This window comes from Terrapene carolina, unplaced genomic scaffold, assembly GCF_002925995.2.
Source record: "Terrapene carolina triunguis isolate 2854851 unplaced genomic scaffold, T_m_triunguis-2.0 Scaffold69, whole genome shotgun sequence".
Classification (NCBI taxonomy): Eukaryota; Metazoa; Chordata; order Testudines; family Emydidae; genus Terrapene; species Terrapene triunguis.
The window spans coordinates 12814953-12830776 of record NW_020664420.1 but is presented as its reverse complement, the minus strand read 5'-3'; the positions used below and the strand labels follow the sequence as shown (position 1 = coordinate 12830776).

The window sequence follows — 15824 nt, the reverse complement described above, 5'->3', positions numbered from 1 at the left end:
GCTACAGCCCACTTCTTCGGATGCATAGAATGGAACATATATTGAGGAGATATATATATACACATACAGAGAGCATGAAAAGGTGGGAGTTGTCTTACCAACTCTGAGAGGCCAATTAAGTAAGAGAAAAAAACTTTTGAAGTGATAATCAAATTAGCCCAGTATAGACAGTTTGATAAGAAGTGTGAGAATACTTACAAGGGGAGATAGATTCAATGTTTGTAATGGCTCAGCCATTCCCAGTCCTTATTCAAGCCTAAGTTGATTGTATCTAGTTTGCATATCAATTCCAGCTCTGCTGTTTCTCGTTGGAGTCTGTTTTTGAAGCTTTTCTGTTGCAAAATTGCCACCCGCAGGTCTGTCATTGAATGACCAGACAGGTTAAAGTGTTCTCCCACTGGTTTTTGAATGTTATGATTCCTGATGTCAGATTTGTGTCCATTAATTCTTTTGCATAGAGACTGTCCGGTTTGGCCAATGTACATGGCAGAGGGGCATTGCTGACACATTGCTGGCCTCTCAGAGTTGGTAAGACAACTCCCACCTTTTCATGCTCTCTGTATGTGTATATATATCTCCTCAATATATGTTCCATTCTGTGCATCCGAAGAAGTGGGCTGTAGCCCACGAAAGCTTATGCTCAAATAAATTTGTTAATCTCTAAGGTGCCACAAGTACTCCTGTTCTTTTTGCGATACAGACTAACACGGTGGCTACTCTGAAACCTGTAACAATCCTGAATTAAGTGATCCAGACAGCCTGTCTTTCATGCTTTATTATTTAAATTGTTCCACTTTTTATACTTTCTGCTACAGAGCTACCCATCACACTCCTCAGCAGACATCAATTCCAGTCTTCCTCCGATGTCCACTTTCCACCGTAGTGGTACAAATCATTACAATGCATCTTCCTGCACGCCACCTGCTAATGGAACAGACAGTATAATGGGTGAGTTGCAAAGAGATCTCCATATGAATATGAATACAGCATTTCTCTCTTTCATTTATCTCTCTTGGCATCTCATCTGCTTTGGTGCAGTATATCGGTACTGAACCTTTCCGTTTTAAGAATTTTAAAATTTATTTCCTAATATATTCAATACATTAGAAGAAAACTTTCTTCCAATATGTGTCCAGAAAGATTATAAATATAATAGAAATGTGATTTAAATAAATATATTGTACCTGACCTATTGCCTTCCTTACTCATATTTTTTAATATTTTCTCTCAGTTATTTACATGTCTAAATATAGCATTTAATCCTGTAAAGCACTTTGGTTTAAAGTTTGTACTGAAGACACTACACAAACTAGGCGCCTGATACTGTTGGCTTTGAAGTTGATGGGAAGTCAAATTTTATTGAATTAAGCTCCCCCTTTAATTGCATACAGTTCCTTGTGAACTGATACTTCACTCAATATATTTTAATGTTCATCCCCTTCAATTTTTTATTTGATTTCCACACAGTGTGGTAGAAATCAGTGATGGCAGCATGTTTGTGTAATAAGAAGAGAGCCTTCTTTTCTGATGTTACTGATATTTTTGTAACAACCTCTGTAAATTAATAACATACATCTGTATACTTTCTTAAATATTTGACATATTCTGGTTCAGACTTAAATACAGGAAATAAAGAAATATTGGCTTGCCTGTATCACAAAGAACAAATAAAGCTAATTAAATACTTGGTAACTCGGGAACACATAGTTTGACACATGTTTCAGATTACACACATGATTCGGTATAAAATGACTTTAAGCAGGACTAATGCAGTAAGAATGGAGGGTGAGTTCAAGTATTAACACATGGGCATCATATTTTTCAAGGTCTCTAAACAAAGGAAAAATTTAATAGTCTCTTCTTCATTTGTCACTGTCTGAGATAATTGTATCCCTTTACAGTATAGGATTTCTGTGCTCAATCTTCCCATTCCATTGAGAAGTCTTCTTTTACAATGAGTTCCTTGCTTTTTTGTGAGCATGACATACAAAAATCATTATCTCACAAAGAGTCCGATAGCACCAGATTTAATGCATCGAACTTCTGTGCCTGGTTTTGTAATAGCCTTAAAGATAACAATATAGGAGCTCAGAACATTCGGGGAATGGAATTTGAATATATTTCATTTTGAATCCAGTCTTCAGGCCCTAAGCAGACGGTTTCTGAATTGGCCACCCATACTCACATTGACTAGTAATTTACTACTGGAGCAGGTCAAAATTTTCTAAATTTAAAATTTTCAACTAGCATTTTTGATGAAAATTCAATTTTTGACTAAAGCCCTAAAAATTTGCAACAAAATATTTTCAGGCTTTTTAACCCACTGTACTTACTATGTGGCTAGTCCCATTGAGCTACCAAGCAAAATCAGGTCCAGCAAGTGCTTGAGTATCCCTAAAACGTATTCTTGACAGCAAACAGAACTATTTATTGCTAGTAAATTCCATATATCTAGAAGAGACACTTTTGTAATTAATATTACTTGTGCAGTTAAGATCAGCTGTGTTCAGAAGAAGACCTGTGATCTTTTTGAACAGCATTGGGTAAAAGAAATTTTCTGAATAGAATACATGACAACATTGATTAGAAATGATGTTTAATCCTATGCATAGTATTGCCGAGGTCCAAAGCTATGCAATTTTTAAGCAACCAGTTATTAAGATAGATTTAATACAGTATATGATAAGATTACTTCAGAATACCTGTCTGATTCATGTATTAATCCTCCTTGCTACTTTGACTTCTAATGACATGTTTCTATTACATGATGCATTGCAATATACAGCTTTTCTAGTAGTAACTTTGTGTGTGTTTCCCCTTGAGACCTCGGATTCACATTAATTTTGCTATTAGAGCAGTCACATAATACTGCATTTTATTTTTTTACAAGATTGTAAAGCTTCCAGATCCAGTGAAGTGATGAATAGTCACATAGCTCAAGAGGAATATGAATATTATCCAATAATGTCAATACTTCATAGTTTGGGAAGTCCATCAACTATAAATATCGAGTTGAGCTAAGTTTTCTTTCTACACAAAATCATAACTTCCATTCTACCTTCATATTAAGTGCTGTCCAATCAAAAAGAGCATGATTTTATAAGTTTGGATTCTAGTGTAAGATGTCTGGATTCTTTAATGGAATGCTTTATTATAGATGTGCATCCAGTGTCCTGTCAGTTACATTGAGTAGGTGTTCTAGATCTAATTATAGCTATTGAGATACAGGTGCCTGGGAATTTATTCAAAGAATCCAAGATTTTCAGTCTCAATCACAGAAGTTAGAAATGGAAAAGAACTACTTCATCATCTTGTACATCCCACTGCCCGTACAGGATTGTTCCTACAGGAACTTGATGAGAGGTTTCTAAGGGGTTAAGTATAACATTGTGTATATATATTCTTCAGAATAGTTAGGATACCCACACCATGAATCCCACCATCACTGGGTAGAAAAAGCCTTTCATATTCTCTTTATTATATTAGCAGAGGTATGTTAAGTAGAAGTATAGCTCAAAGTGAGAGCAATAACATTTGCTACTCATTTTCAAATCCAGTTGTAAAATAGAGGAGTCCTAAGCTTCCAAGCTGGCATTTTCTCCCTCATCCTGCCTAAACTTGGTCACAGTATCAAAGGAGCTCTACCTCCCTCAAACAGAGAGTCAAAATCCATGGACTATAGCATTTCCAAGATATCAGTCTCTTCATTCTAGCCAGCCTCTCAGACGGCAACAGCACCAGCTTCCTACCAGTCTAAGCAATGGCCCTTATTGCTGGCAGGGCAAGGAAACACCAGTGATGTTGTGTTGTCACTTAGCAATCTATTAGCAACTCACATGCATGTTAGGGCTGTGTTCTGAGATTGATATTTGTATTCAAATCAATCTAATTTGGGGAAAATAAGAACTGACTCAAATTTTTGTCCATCATGCGAACTGAATCTAACCCTTTATCCAGGTTCAGAGTCATTTGACTATTTCAGCCAGTGAAGCCCAGACAACAAATATTTCAAACAAATCCTCCTCCTCTAAATTTCAGCGAGAGCCTCGTACCATCCCCGGGTCTCAGGTGTCCAGAATGCCTTCATCCTTTGGGCCTATTAATAATTACAGAGACCTAGCAACAACAGTAACACTAAACACTAAAATTGAAAACTTTGTGAAGGTACTCATGCCATTCACTCGCCTTCCATCACACGTCATTCCTCCTCCTTGTCATTCTGCTATGGTTACATCCATGTTTCTATCCCTGTACTGACAATCCCAATCTGATTTGACTAAGGTTACATCTGCAGTACAAACTAGGGGTCGGATTCCCCTGCTGGTGTACCCATACTTGTGCTAGCTCAGAGCTACGCTGCTATTTATACTCATACAAGCTTGATGAGAGGTAGTGTGTATATATACGTGAGCAGGGGAATCATTGTACAGCTATGCCGAAAGAAGGACAGGAAACATTTGGCATGGGTTTAATCAGACCGCAACATTATTATTAGATGTCTGGGACTACCCAGCAGATAAAAGTGTGCAGTGCAGGTAACCCCATGTTTATTCCGTAATTACCAAGGGGGCTTTTACCAGCTCCCCCTCTTTTCCCATCCAGATCCCTCAAGCATATCCATTGCTGGGACCTTACCATACCTGGGGGGGGCTCCCACCAGCTCCCCCTCTTTTTCCCTCCAGATCCCTCCAACAAATCCATTGCTGGGACCTTACCATCCACCACCACCCACCTCGTAGGAGGGTTAAGACGGGCTATAAGAATGGGTGGCTGGCTCCTTGCCATACCAATCATAGGAGTCCCCAACTGACCCCCGTTTGTTCCTTTAATGAACACCTCTTTTTTAAGTCCTTCTGCTTCAGTCTTGGTCCATGTAAAAAGGAAGGCTTTAGACACCGAGCTGCCCCTTTTAAACCGGCATTCCCAGTGGATGAGTCAGCAACCATGCTGACCCCTTTTTGCAGCAGTTTTCATCTTCCCACCCCCACCCCCCCACCCCCACTAGGCATAAAGCACAGTTCCCTTCACTCGGCCAGCCAGCCAAATCCCCCCACACACACACACCCCCGATTAAAGGTGCAGGGTGGTCACACGCCTAGGTCATAGTGTGAATGTAGCCTAAATATACAAGAGAGAGTGTTTTGGGCACTCTCAGGTATACACTGGAACTACCAATAAATACCAGCATTAATTTAAGTTCCAGTGAATATTAGAAAAATATATCCATGCTAAAGCTCATACATTCATCAAGATGGACTTGGAGGTGTAAGGATGAAAACAGGGCCATAAGGATAAGCATTCCCTGTCTTCTTCCCCTGCTTTCCCATTTAGAGCAGGAGCTTGTCTTATTTGTATGAGGTGCTTTGTTTTGTTTTGTTTTCTAACAGAAACCATTATTGACCAGGTGTGGTTTTATTCAGCTAGATAAGGGCAGTACTTTTAGTTTTGGATCCACATATAAATGAATCAGCCCCAATGTTTGTTTCCCAAAATGTCTGGGAAAACACATTCTTAGGGGAATTTTTCTTGTGACCCCACCCCAAAGCATAGCCCTAGTGCACCTCCTTATTTTTCAAATAGCATTCTTCTATGTAGGGCACCACTTAAGATACCAGTGGTTTTTCTTTACAGAAGCTGGAGTTACATTCCAGTTGTTTAAGCATCCCAATTTCATTGCATACCAAAACAATCAAATAAACCTACCTCATGTATATCGTCAATGTGAAATTAATGATATGTAATATATTACATTTTTTATAATTACTTTATATTTTATTGAATGAAAAAGGAGTAAGCTTGTTAGGGAAAGAACAATAATGCGGGTCACCTGCTTATCTGGGATGCCATGAGTTAACTGCTCCTTTCCTCTTGTACAATTTGGTGTCTGTCCTACATCTAGGGATTGTCAAGACAATCTCTGTGGGCTTGGTCCTTTTACCCCGGAAGTCCATGGGGCTCAATGTGCTAAGCAGACTCCCAGCTGCTATCAGACCATACTGAACCTCTTATTAGGACCTTATGTACTCCTAAAGCAATTAGCCATATCTTTTTTCACTTACTCCCTTAAGGGTAGAGATTTTCTTGTCACCCATAATTTTCAATCAGCACTTACATCACCATACCAGCTAAAGAAAAGATAAGTTTACATTTAAACAAAATGCTAATTTATTTGAGAAATAGAAAGAAATACACAATAGCTCCATTTATTTAGAGTAATCTCAGGCCTGGTCTACATCTAACACTTAGGTCAACTTAGTTATGTTGCTATGGGATGTGAATTTTTCACACCCCTGAGCATTGTAGTTAAACCAACATAAACCCTATATTAGACACCACTAGGGTGACAGGGGAGTTCTTCTGTCAACCTAGGTACCACCTGTCAAGGATTTACTACAGTGGTGGAAAAATCCCTTCCATCACTGTAGCAAGTGTCTATACTACAGTGCTACAGCAGTGTAGCTGCCATGCTACAGCTGTTCCACTGTAACACTTGTATTGTACACACATCCCATTTACTCTCAGACTATGAAATCTTCTCTTTCAGGAACAGATCCGAGTTCAAAGTCTGAATGTGTCCAGTTTGATCTCTAGGTTAGAGCTATCTGTCAGTTTCCTTAGCTTGTTCACTTTCTCTGCTATCTGTCATAGCTGTTCGACTTCAAAGTTCTTGCATGCAGTATATAGCAGGAATTCCTTTGTTCGTAGTAGTAAGTAGTGTAATATTGGGAACTTTGTCAGAGTTTTATATCTGTATATGCAACCTTAATCCTAATCACTGGGTTAAATTCTCCTAAAGGATCTGAATAGTACAGTGTGACTCTGAGAAACTACTCTCCTTATATGCAAATGGTTCTTTGCTGTTAACAAATGGGATTTCCACACATGTGGAGACAGCAAACTATTGGAGTTCATATTCTCTGTGAAGATTTGAAACAATGAGTTTTCTCATTGCCTTTTTTTGAATTAGAGAATCACTTTCTTTAAAACAAATATCCAGAAAGAAAGTACAGAGTATTTAGGTTTTGATTTGTTTTATAGTTCACTTTCTGAAATATGTGACTCAATTTCTAAATGTCAGTCTGAAATTATTCAAGTTACAAACTTTTAGGTTAGAATTTACAGCATTTACATTACATCACTTAAACATTTATCTCTAATTAACACCAGGTCTTGTGTTTCTTTGACTTTACATTTTTTGTTGTTATCTGTGAGTGTAAAAACTTCCTACCCTCCACTGTGATTCACAGAAATAAATCCTAAAACTTAATATTTCTGGCAGACCTAATTTCAAACTAAGCTGAGATCACAAATAAACGACTATTGGCCTATAAACTTATTTTTTCAGTGTACAATAATGAGTAAAAATATTACCAAAAACTAAAGCAATCAAGGATGTATGTGCAAGCAACACTATAGAAACATTTCTAAATTAATTTAATCTAAATCTCCTTCAGCTAAAGACATTAGCCCTTGAAAAGGGCTTTAATAATGGGGAAAACATTCAGATATATCTGAGTTAAAGATAAAACTGTTGACATTTCATGTGTATTTCTTACATTTTTTAGAATACTTGCTAATTACCAGAGCTGTATTTTTTGGTACTGCAGTGACAGAGGCAAAGGTGTCACTATGCTTTAATACACTGAGATAAAGAGCGGTTCTTTCTAACTTGATGTTCTCTTACCTAGTCAAGTTAAAATATACAAGCTATGATATTTCCACTTTAATTATACCTTCCATATTGTAAAAGGAAAATAGACTCAAAATACTGTTCTTGTTCACACCAAGTTCTCTTTTTTTTTTTTTTTTTTTGGAAATGATTTCAGTACAGAAAGAGGCTCAACCTCTTGGTGGCAGAAACAACTCCTCTGATGACAGAGGGAACCGTATAGAGTGCTTTCAAGTTTTGTAGTGGAGTTAGGTAACATGACAAGGAAGTAAGTATCAAACTTTTTCATTTGGAGTGCTTGTGCCTCCAGTTGGGTAGAGGAGATCTTTTTCTGGTGGAGGAGCTACACTTCATAAGGGAGATTAGGCATCATAAATTGGGGATGATGCTCTTTTTAGATGCAGGAAGACTTCCCTTCTGTGATTTTGCTGCTCGTGGGAGGGTGAAAAGAGCCACCCTCTGTTTCCCCACAAAACCTAGGCTACAGCAGATTGCTGGTGGATGCAATGCATATCTAATTTAAAATGAAGGTTTACTCCCCTAACGTCCTTCTGTACCTCTTATTTACTACTTCAGGGAAGTCATGATTATGGCATGTTTACTCATGATGCAATCATCATGATCCGTTTTTGTCATGCCACAGTTGTTTCCCTAGCTGTGGGCTTTGATGTCATAAGTACAGGTTGATGACTTCACTGAATAAGCAAACAAAGGGAGTGAGTGTGAGGCAAAGATCCAAACATTTGCAATACTAGTTCTGTTTTGTTTAAGTATTCCATTTCTCTCACGTTTTCTCTAATATTAAATATTTAATGAACAGAGGTATGTATGGTGCATGAGTTTAAAATTGCTCTTTAGTGTTTTTAAGAGGCTCCAAAGTAAGGCTTTCTTACTTTGCTGCTTTACTGATAGTTGCTCACCTTTCATAGTAGAGCAGTGTAGATGCAAACACATTTCAACTATTGCAAATACTTAGAGTTTTAGAACATGCGCTACCTATTTGATCTATCTGGCATAAGGACTAAATGCGTATCCCAGACATTTTCTAGTACAAGGCTGTAAGTTCCCTTCTATTATGTGGGAGGAGGGGAACCAATGGACATGAAACTGAGCAGAGGATCCATGAGGAAACAGTGTCTCTACATCATGTAGCCTATGAAATTTCCAGGACAAGTCCCACTGCACAGTGCAAAGTTTCAAAAACCCTTCTCCTCGTGAGCTGAATCAGAAACGACACCAAAACCAGGGAGCCTGTCTGCAGTGTATTTATACTGACTGCCGTGAACAAAATTTTCCTTCTCCACCTGTTTTGAGTGTCCAGTAGATTTGTGCTGTTCAGTGCTTTTAATATAGGGAAGGTAGTAACACCATAGATTATTAAGATTGTCCGACAGTTCTTACCAGACCCTATTTTCAGTTGCTTATAACATTGCCAAGCTTTAGCCATTCCAGCTGAAATTTCCCAAGCCAGGTATCTGCCTCAGGCTGAATTTTTCTTGAAAATTTCAGCCAAAATGCTTCAGCTGTTTCTGAGAATGAAGCGAGAGAAGAAACAGTGTTTTTCCCCTGTTAAAAAATTCTGGCTACCTTTTCTTTGAAAAGGTGTAGTGCCCCCATACTTTGGAGCACAGACTTGGAATTTGGCAGGCGAGTGGCCTTTTTGTCAGGAATGTACCTTTGGCTTTCCTTGTGAAAATCTACCCTGATTTGACCAAGTTATATGCCTTTTAAGAAATCACACTTTGCATGTGCTCAGTAGAGACTTCTTCAATTTTAGCAGCTACCTTCCCTGAAGATTCCATCCACACCGGGCATGCTCCAGCCTGTTGCTGAGCAGGACTTTCCCTGCAGTTTCAACTCTGGATTTTGTGGGCTATGTTGGGTCCAGGATGGGCAGCTGAACTGAGAGCAGGGAGCCTCTCCCTGCTGTGCTCTCAATGACCTCCCTGCTGGGCCTAGGAAGCGTGGAGTAGGAAGCTGCCCGATTCAAATTCAGAGGGGACAAGAGATAGATCTAAAGGGGTGGAGGGAGTAGATTGAGACCAGGAGCAGGGAGAAGGATAGGGAATGGAGGCTGGTAGGGGTGAGGGAAGAGAGAAACTAGGACAGGAAGTTGTGGGTGGGGGAAAGGAGACTGGTATTTAGGACCACCAGGGGAAAGGGAAGCAGGTGAAGGGAAGGGTAGGCAGGTCTGATGAGGATCGGGTGTGAGAGGTGGAGAACTGGAAGTGGCTGCACAAACACACTGGGGCAAGGTGGGGAGCTACTGAAATTGGATGAAAAGTGAGATTGGGACTAGGAGCCTGTGGGGATCGGGTATGTGGGTGGGAGAGAAGATATTGGAGGCCACCGTGGGGAGAGATACCGGTTGGGTGAGGAGCTGGGGGAGTGAGAGATTGGGACAGGGAGTTCGGAGGCATTGAGACTAGAACTCGTTGGGCAAGGAGCCTGGAATTTGGATGAGAATCCTGAGGAATGGAGACTGAGGCTGGCTAGGTGAGGAGAATGGGATTGGGTTGAGGAGTCAGAGGTGGGGAAGAGACAGGATTAGGACAGGGTAGATTGGATGGGACGGGGCAGAAGGTGGTGCTTGGGGGGGAATGGGCAGAACAGTCTGTGATGACTAGTACACACTCCTCTGCAGAGCCTATGACTCAAGATTCCTGCAACTCATCATTTCTCTAGAGTCAGCAAATATCTGTGAAACCCACGGGCAAATTGTCTCACTCCCTTGATCCACATAGAGGATGACAACTTACTGCTATTTTTTACTTTGTTAGCTTAAGTGGAAGGTATCTGTTTGATGGATTTAAAGGTTCCAACTCTCCTGATCAATCATGCGGGTGTCAATATGATGCCATATGATGGAATTTATTTTGTTTTGGTTTTTTTGTTTGCTTGTTTGCTCTTTTAAAACCCTAGGAAATTACACAGAAATGCTATATTAAAAGAACATTATTAAGGTTGCAAAGTCAAGCACTCAGAAGTTAGGACATACCAGAATTAAGGTTGCCTGTTCAACCTAAATTCGGTCCCCTTGTGTGTATGCATGATGACACAGTCTTTAATTACATGATCACATACTAATTTTTTTCCAGAATCCCTGATTCATTCTGTGCACAGGCTGGGCATGCTATGTGCGTGGAGCAGGGTTATGAGGCAGTGAATGAGGCTGTTGTCTGCAGAAACGCTGCTTAATTTGTTGCAGAAGTTGGAAGATATGTAGTGAATGAGGGAGGGAAGAAAATGTCTGGTGTCACAGTTAAGGCAGTTGAATGCTGCCCTGAAGAATTGGATTCTATCCCCGCCCGTGCCACAGAGTTCCTATGTGATACTAGTCCACTCACTTAAACCAGATTTTCCACAGTGATCATTAATTGTGTGTTCCTTATTTTCTGGGTCTGATTTTTAGAAGTGCTGAGCACTCACAGCTGTTGGTAAAGTACACTTACTTTCAGAGTTTTGTTTTGAACATATGTGCCATATAATGCTAAGTACACTGAAAACTCAGGTCCCGGGTGTCCCAAAATTGACTTTTATCTCTCTGTTCCTCAGTTCCCTTTCTGTAAAAAGGGGATAATACTCCCTCATCTCACAGGAGCATTGTAAAAATAAATGTATTAATATGTGTGAAGCATTCTGATATTGCAGTGATGAATGCCATAGAAAATCCCACGAGGAAATTAATCATTCTTTCTTCAGAGCAAGGTCTAATAGCCTGCAGTAAACAAGGCAAAGGGCCACACATTGAATGAAGAGAAAACAAAATCAATAGCTGCTCGTTAAGTGAGCAATGTCCAGCCTGTGCACTGAATGAAGCAGAAATACTGTGGAAAAAATAGTATGTGATCATGTAATTAAAGACTGTTATCATAATACATATGCTTTAAGGGGCCAAATTACAGTTGCACAGGCAACCTTAATTCAGGAATTTCCTAACTTCTGAGTGCTTGATTTTGCAACCTTAATGATTTGATGCAATTTTTTTTGCATGTAATATGTATATACAGCATTTATTCTTTTAAGAAGTGCTTTGGGATTCTTGAAGAAGAAAAGTGCTATAAAGTGCCATAAGGTATTAATGTGGAACGATTTAGAATGTAAATATGGTAAGCTTTCATTGGTAGAAAATATGATTATGTATTAGAGGGTAAAGAAAAGCAGCCATTTCTGAACACAAGGCTACATATTACAGAGGCTTATCTGGTTATGAACTTCATATCTTTGACTATTCTTTACCATTGACTGCCATTCATTTAGAAAACATAAAGCCATATGGTCAAGTAGTATCAAATATGCAATATATTTTAACCCCCCCAAATATGTCAAGTTTATATTTTGTCACCAAAATCGTAATATTAATATGTTTGATATCTACCTTAGCAAACAAATTAATGGCAATTAAAGATTAATGTGATGTAATTAGCATTATAATGCAATTAAATTATGAGTAAGTGGACCAGGAATAGAAAACTCAGATGTCTCACAGCCTGTTTTTACACTCAATCTTTTGTTTTTCAGCAAACAGAGGAAGTGGGGCAGCAGGCAGCTCACAGACTGGTGATGCACTGGGGAAAGCACTTGCCTCTGTAAGGAAATATTTACTTTGGTTTACACGTTTATCATTTTTGAAGTGTGAACTTTAATCAGCAATGGATGCCTGCATTTTAAGAAGATGAACAGCAAACTGGAGAGATTTGATCTCAGAGGTCATCAGCTTTGAGTTACTATCAATTGAAATATTTAATGATCAATGTGAAATTATGTTTTTAAAAAGTTTTAGAGTTAATTTTATAACAGAAAAGAAATTAAATGACTGGAAATTTTATACCGTTCATGGGCACTTAATGACTAGGAGCCATGTCCTTCAATCTTCCACACACTTCACTTATCAAAAACAATGGGAGAGAGGTTGCCTAAAAATCAGTGGTAGGTTTGGTTCTGTGTTATCAAATGATCTGTAAACAGAATTCATCTAGATTTTCTTTTGCTTTCAGATTTTATATTTTTCACCCTAGTTTCTATCTATTTCATTACAGTGGTCACCATTAAAAAGCCAACATTAACCGGCAGCTGCCTCTCAGTGATCCCTGAGGTATATGGCACATTTCCCGTTTTAAGTAAAAGGAAATACTGATGCACCTCAGATATCACTGTGCAGTTACTGTTGCATGTGTTGACTTTCTAATAAGGAACAATGTAAATTATTTTCTGGGCAGAGTGGGTTCCACTGAGTTCTCATGAGAGTTAATTTTGTTGCATATTCTGCAGATGTTTCATTAAAAAGACGAAAAAATAAGACAATAGGTTGCCCGGAATGACAGTTATAGTACAGAGTCCACTTTTAAATGGTTCCTGATATATGGCATACATGATTAACAGGAGCAATCACCATGATGCTAATTCAGTGTACTGCATATCACTGACTCTAAGCAGCAGTTAAATGGCACACCCCACCCATTCCAGTGGCACACCTGGTCTTGTCTTATCATAGTTATTGACAAGTGGTCTTTGGTGTTTGCTGTTATAAATTACCCACTGTGCCGTCCTTTGTTCCTTTTGCTCTATTTGGGCTGCTAAAGGATTTAATTTTACCATAGTATAATTTTCAGAAATGTTGTAAGGCTTTGTACAATGCTCGTTCTTAAAGCAATCTGTGAAATAAAATGTACACACCCACCATCATGTACCCTACAGAGACAGTGGCAATCAGAACCATCTCTTAATTGGCAAGTGTCTGTTTCCATAAAGATGTCTCCGTTAAGAGAATTCTAGTGTTTGACTTCCTACATCTAATACAGTTTTGTCTTTATTTAAAAAAAGTTAAGATGAAAGTAATAGGCTTTATAACCTGTCCTGCTTTCATTTAAATGGACTGAATGCATAAGAATTCCATATTTCTTTCTGCATCAGTTTATGATGGATTTAGATTAATTCTTTATCATCTTTTAAAGATCTATTCTCCAGATCACACCAACAACAGCTTTTCATCAAATCCTTCAACTCCTGTTGGTTCTCCCCCTTCTCTCTCAGGTATTGTTATTACAATTCTATTTTACTGAACATTTCAACATATTTTTTGGTAGGAGGAATTTAAATAAACTCCTGCTGGACCTGGATGTGTGATTTACATCCAGATAATAGCATCAAGCTATTTTCTTATAAATACAATGCCCATACAGGCCAACTATTGTACTCACTGAGATGAATGGAAATACTTTATAAAAGACATATTTTGGTCAATATGAAGAGAAGGTCATAATGACTTTTAAATAGATGCCTTTACCTGCTACAAAAAAGCAGTGTTAATAGACACCTATATTCTGGCCCCAGGCAACCCCCATAAACCCTTGTGTAGATTGTTCCTAATGTTCCGCAAGAGGGCAAACATGTGTAAGGATTTAGACCACACCTCCTAGCCCACAGGCCAGGCCGCTTTGTGAAAGGAGTTGACAAGACTTTACACAGTAGCCTTTCTGTAGCTTTTGGAGGAACCACATTCCCTCAGTCATTCTGACTATTTGCCATGATTATTCTCTCGGGGTATGTCTGCCCAGCAAAGCCCGTGCCAGCTAACTTGAGCTTGCGGGGCACGGGCTGCAGTGCTGTTTCATTACTGTGTAGACTTCCAGGCTCAGGCTGGAGCTTGGGCTCTAGGACCCTTTGTGTTGGGAGGGTCCCAGAGCTCAGGTTCCAGCCCGAGTCCAGAAGTCTAGACTGATATGAAACAGACCCACAAGCCCGAGTCGGCTGGCCCAGACCAGCCGCAGGTTTTTCTTTGTTGTGTAGACAAAGACCTCAGGGGTCCTAAGCAAAGTGCCTGCCAGAATTTGGCCCATAAAATGTGGCTGTGTGCAAAGAGCCATAGTAAGCTTAACTCATTTATAGTACACTGTGATATTGAGGATGTCCTTATTCAAAAGATACAGATACTTTGGTGGTATCATTTTATTTCTAAATAATCCTCGTAGCTGAATTTTCAGTGTGGGAGGCATATGCTAGCACTAGTGAAAGGCTAAGCTGAAAAGGTTCAGAGGCAGTTAGGTTCTAATGAGCATCAGAAATTGTAGACACCTATATGAAGCTAATTCAGATTGTATGAACCTTTGAGACTTTCCCACAAGAGCCTTAAACACTCCCTCACCATATAACTATATCTGAGAGGCAACTGATCTAACTTACCTATGTTAGCTTCTTGGGGGAGTAAACACTGGATCTGTTTCAGGGGATGACCAGGCATCCTGTTCCCCCCTCTGGTCCTGTGACACCAAGGAACTCATATGGGGGGGTCCTGTCAATCTCACTTTGACATTTTAAAAGACACCATAGTTTATACTCCTGAGTGTAGCACGGTATTGTTAAATCCTGGAGTAAGACTGATCTGTCCCTCAAGGAGATTAGCAGTTCTGGAGAGAGGGATGGATCTTATTCGCTCTGAGGTTTCACAGTGCTTCAACAATCTTGGAGGCACAAACCCCAAAGTACTTTTTGAAGAGACAAGATTCCAGTGAAAGGGTTAATGGGAGTGAGGAGTGGGCTAGCCAGCCAACACCTGAAGGCAAGCTATGTCTGAAGAAAGATAGCAGGTCCCCAAACTTCTCCTTGAAGAGAAAAGTTCCACTGAAGAGGGGTAGGAAGCCCTCCATCAAGAACACATGCCATTGAAAGTGAGGTATGGTGGTTGTGGTGATATTAATGAAACATGTCCCCCAAAAATGCACTCGGGGGTGGGGGGGAAGGCTGCTGCCTTTCTCCAACATCAGGCCTTCTTTGGGGATTGGCCAGCCCCCTCTCCATCATGGAGTAAGACCCAATGAAGGGTTGAAGGGTTTAGGAGGACAACAGACAGTCCTTATTTGTCTGAACCAGTCCCTGTCCCTAGACAGCACCCTATGTGCTACATTTCTTTTAGGGGGCTTTGCCATCATTTCTGTCTTGTATTATAAAGAAAGGATTTGAGTTGAAGTTGAGGAAAGCAGTTGTATGTTAAGCAATATAGATTGAATTTCTTTCCATAAAGTTTACTTGATAAAGAGATCCAAGGGTCAACGTCAATACAAATAAATGACATACATTCAAAGGAGAACTGAACTGTTTATGCTTCAGGATATAAGTGGGCCAGTCAGAAACAATATGAAAGTCCTGATGGTCACTG

General features: G+C 39.5%; 1 protein-coding gene across 14 annotated transcripts in view; it reads left to right on the top strand.

The window, feature by feature from the left end:
* The window catches only part of TCF4 (transcription factor 4), a 322751-nt gene that overhangs the window by 273037 nt on the left and 33890 nt on the right, over nt 1-15824 (top strand). For all 14 annotated transcript variants that reach the window (XM_026649022.2, XM_026649017.2, XM_026649023.2 and 11 more), the window contains 3 exons: nt 816-948; nt 12191-12258; nt 13624-13702. In XM_026649022.2, coding sequence (XP_026504807.1) covers nt 816-948; nt 12191-12258; nt 13624-13702 — 280 coding nt within the window. The remainder of the gene's footprint in view (nt 1-815; nt 949-12190; nt 12259-13623; nt 13703-15824) is intronic.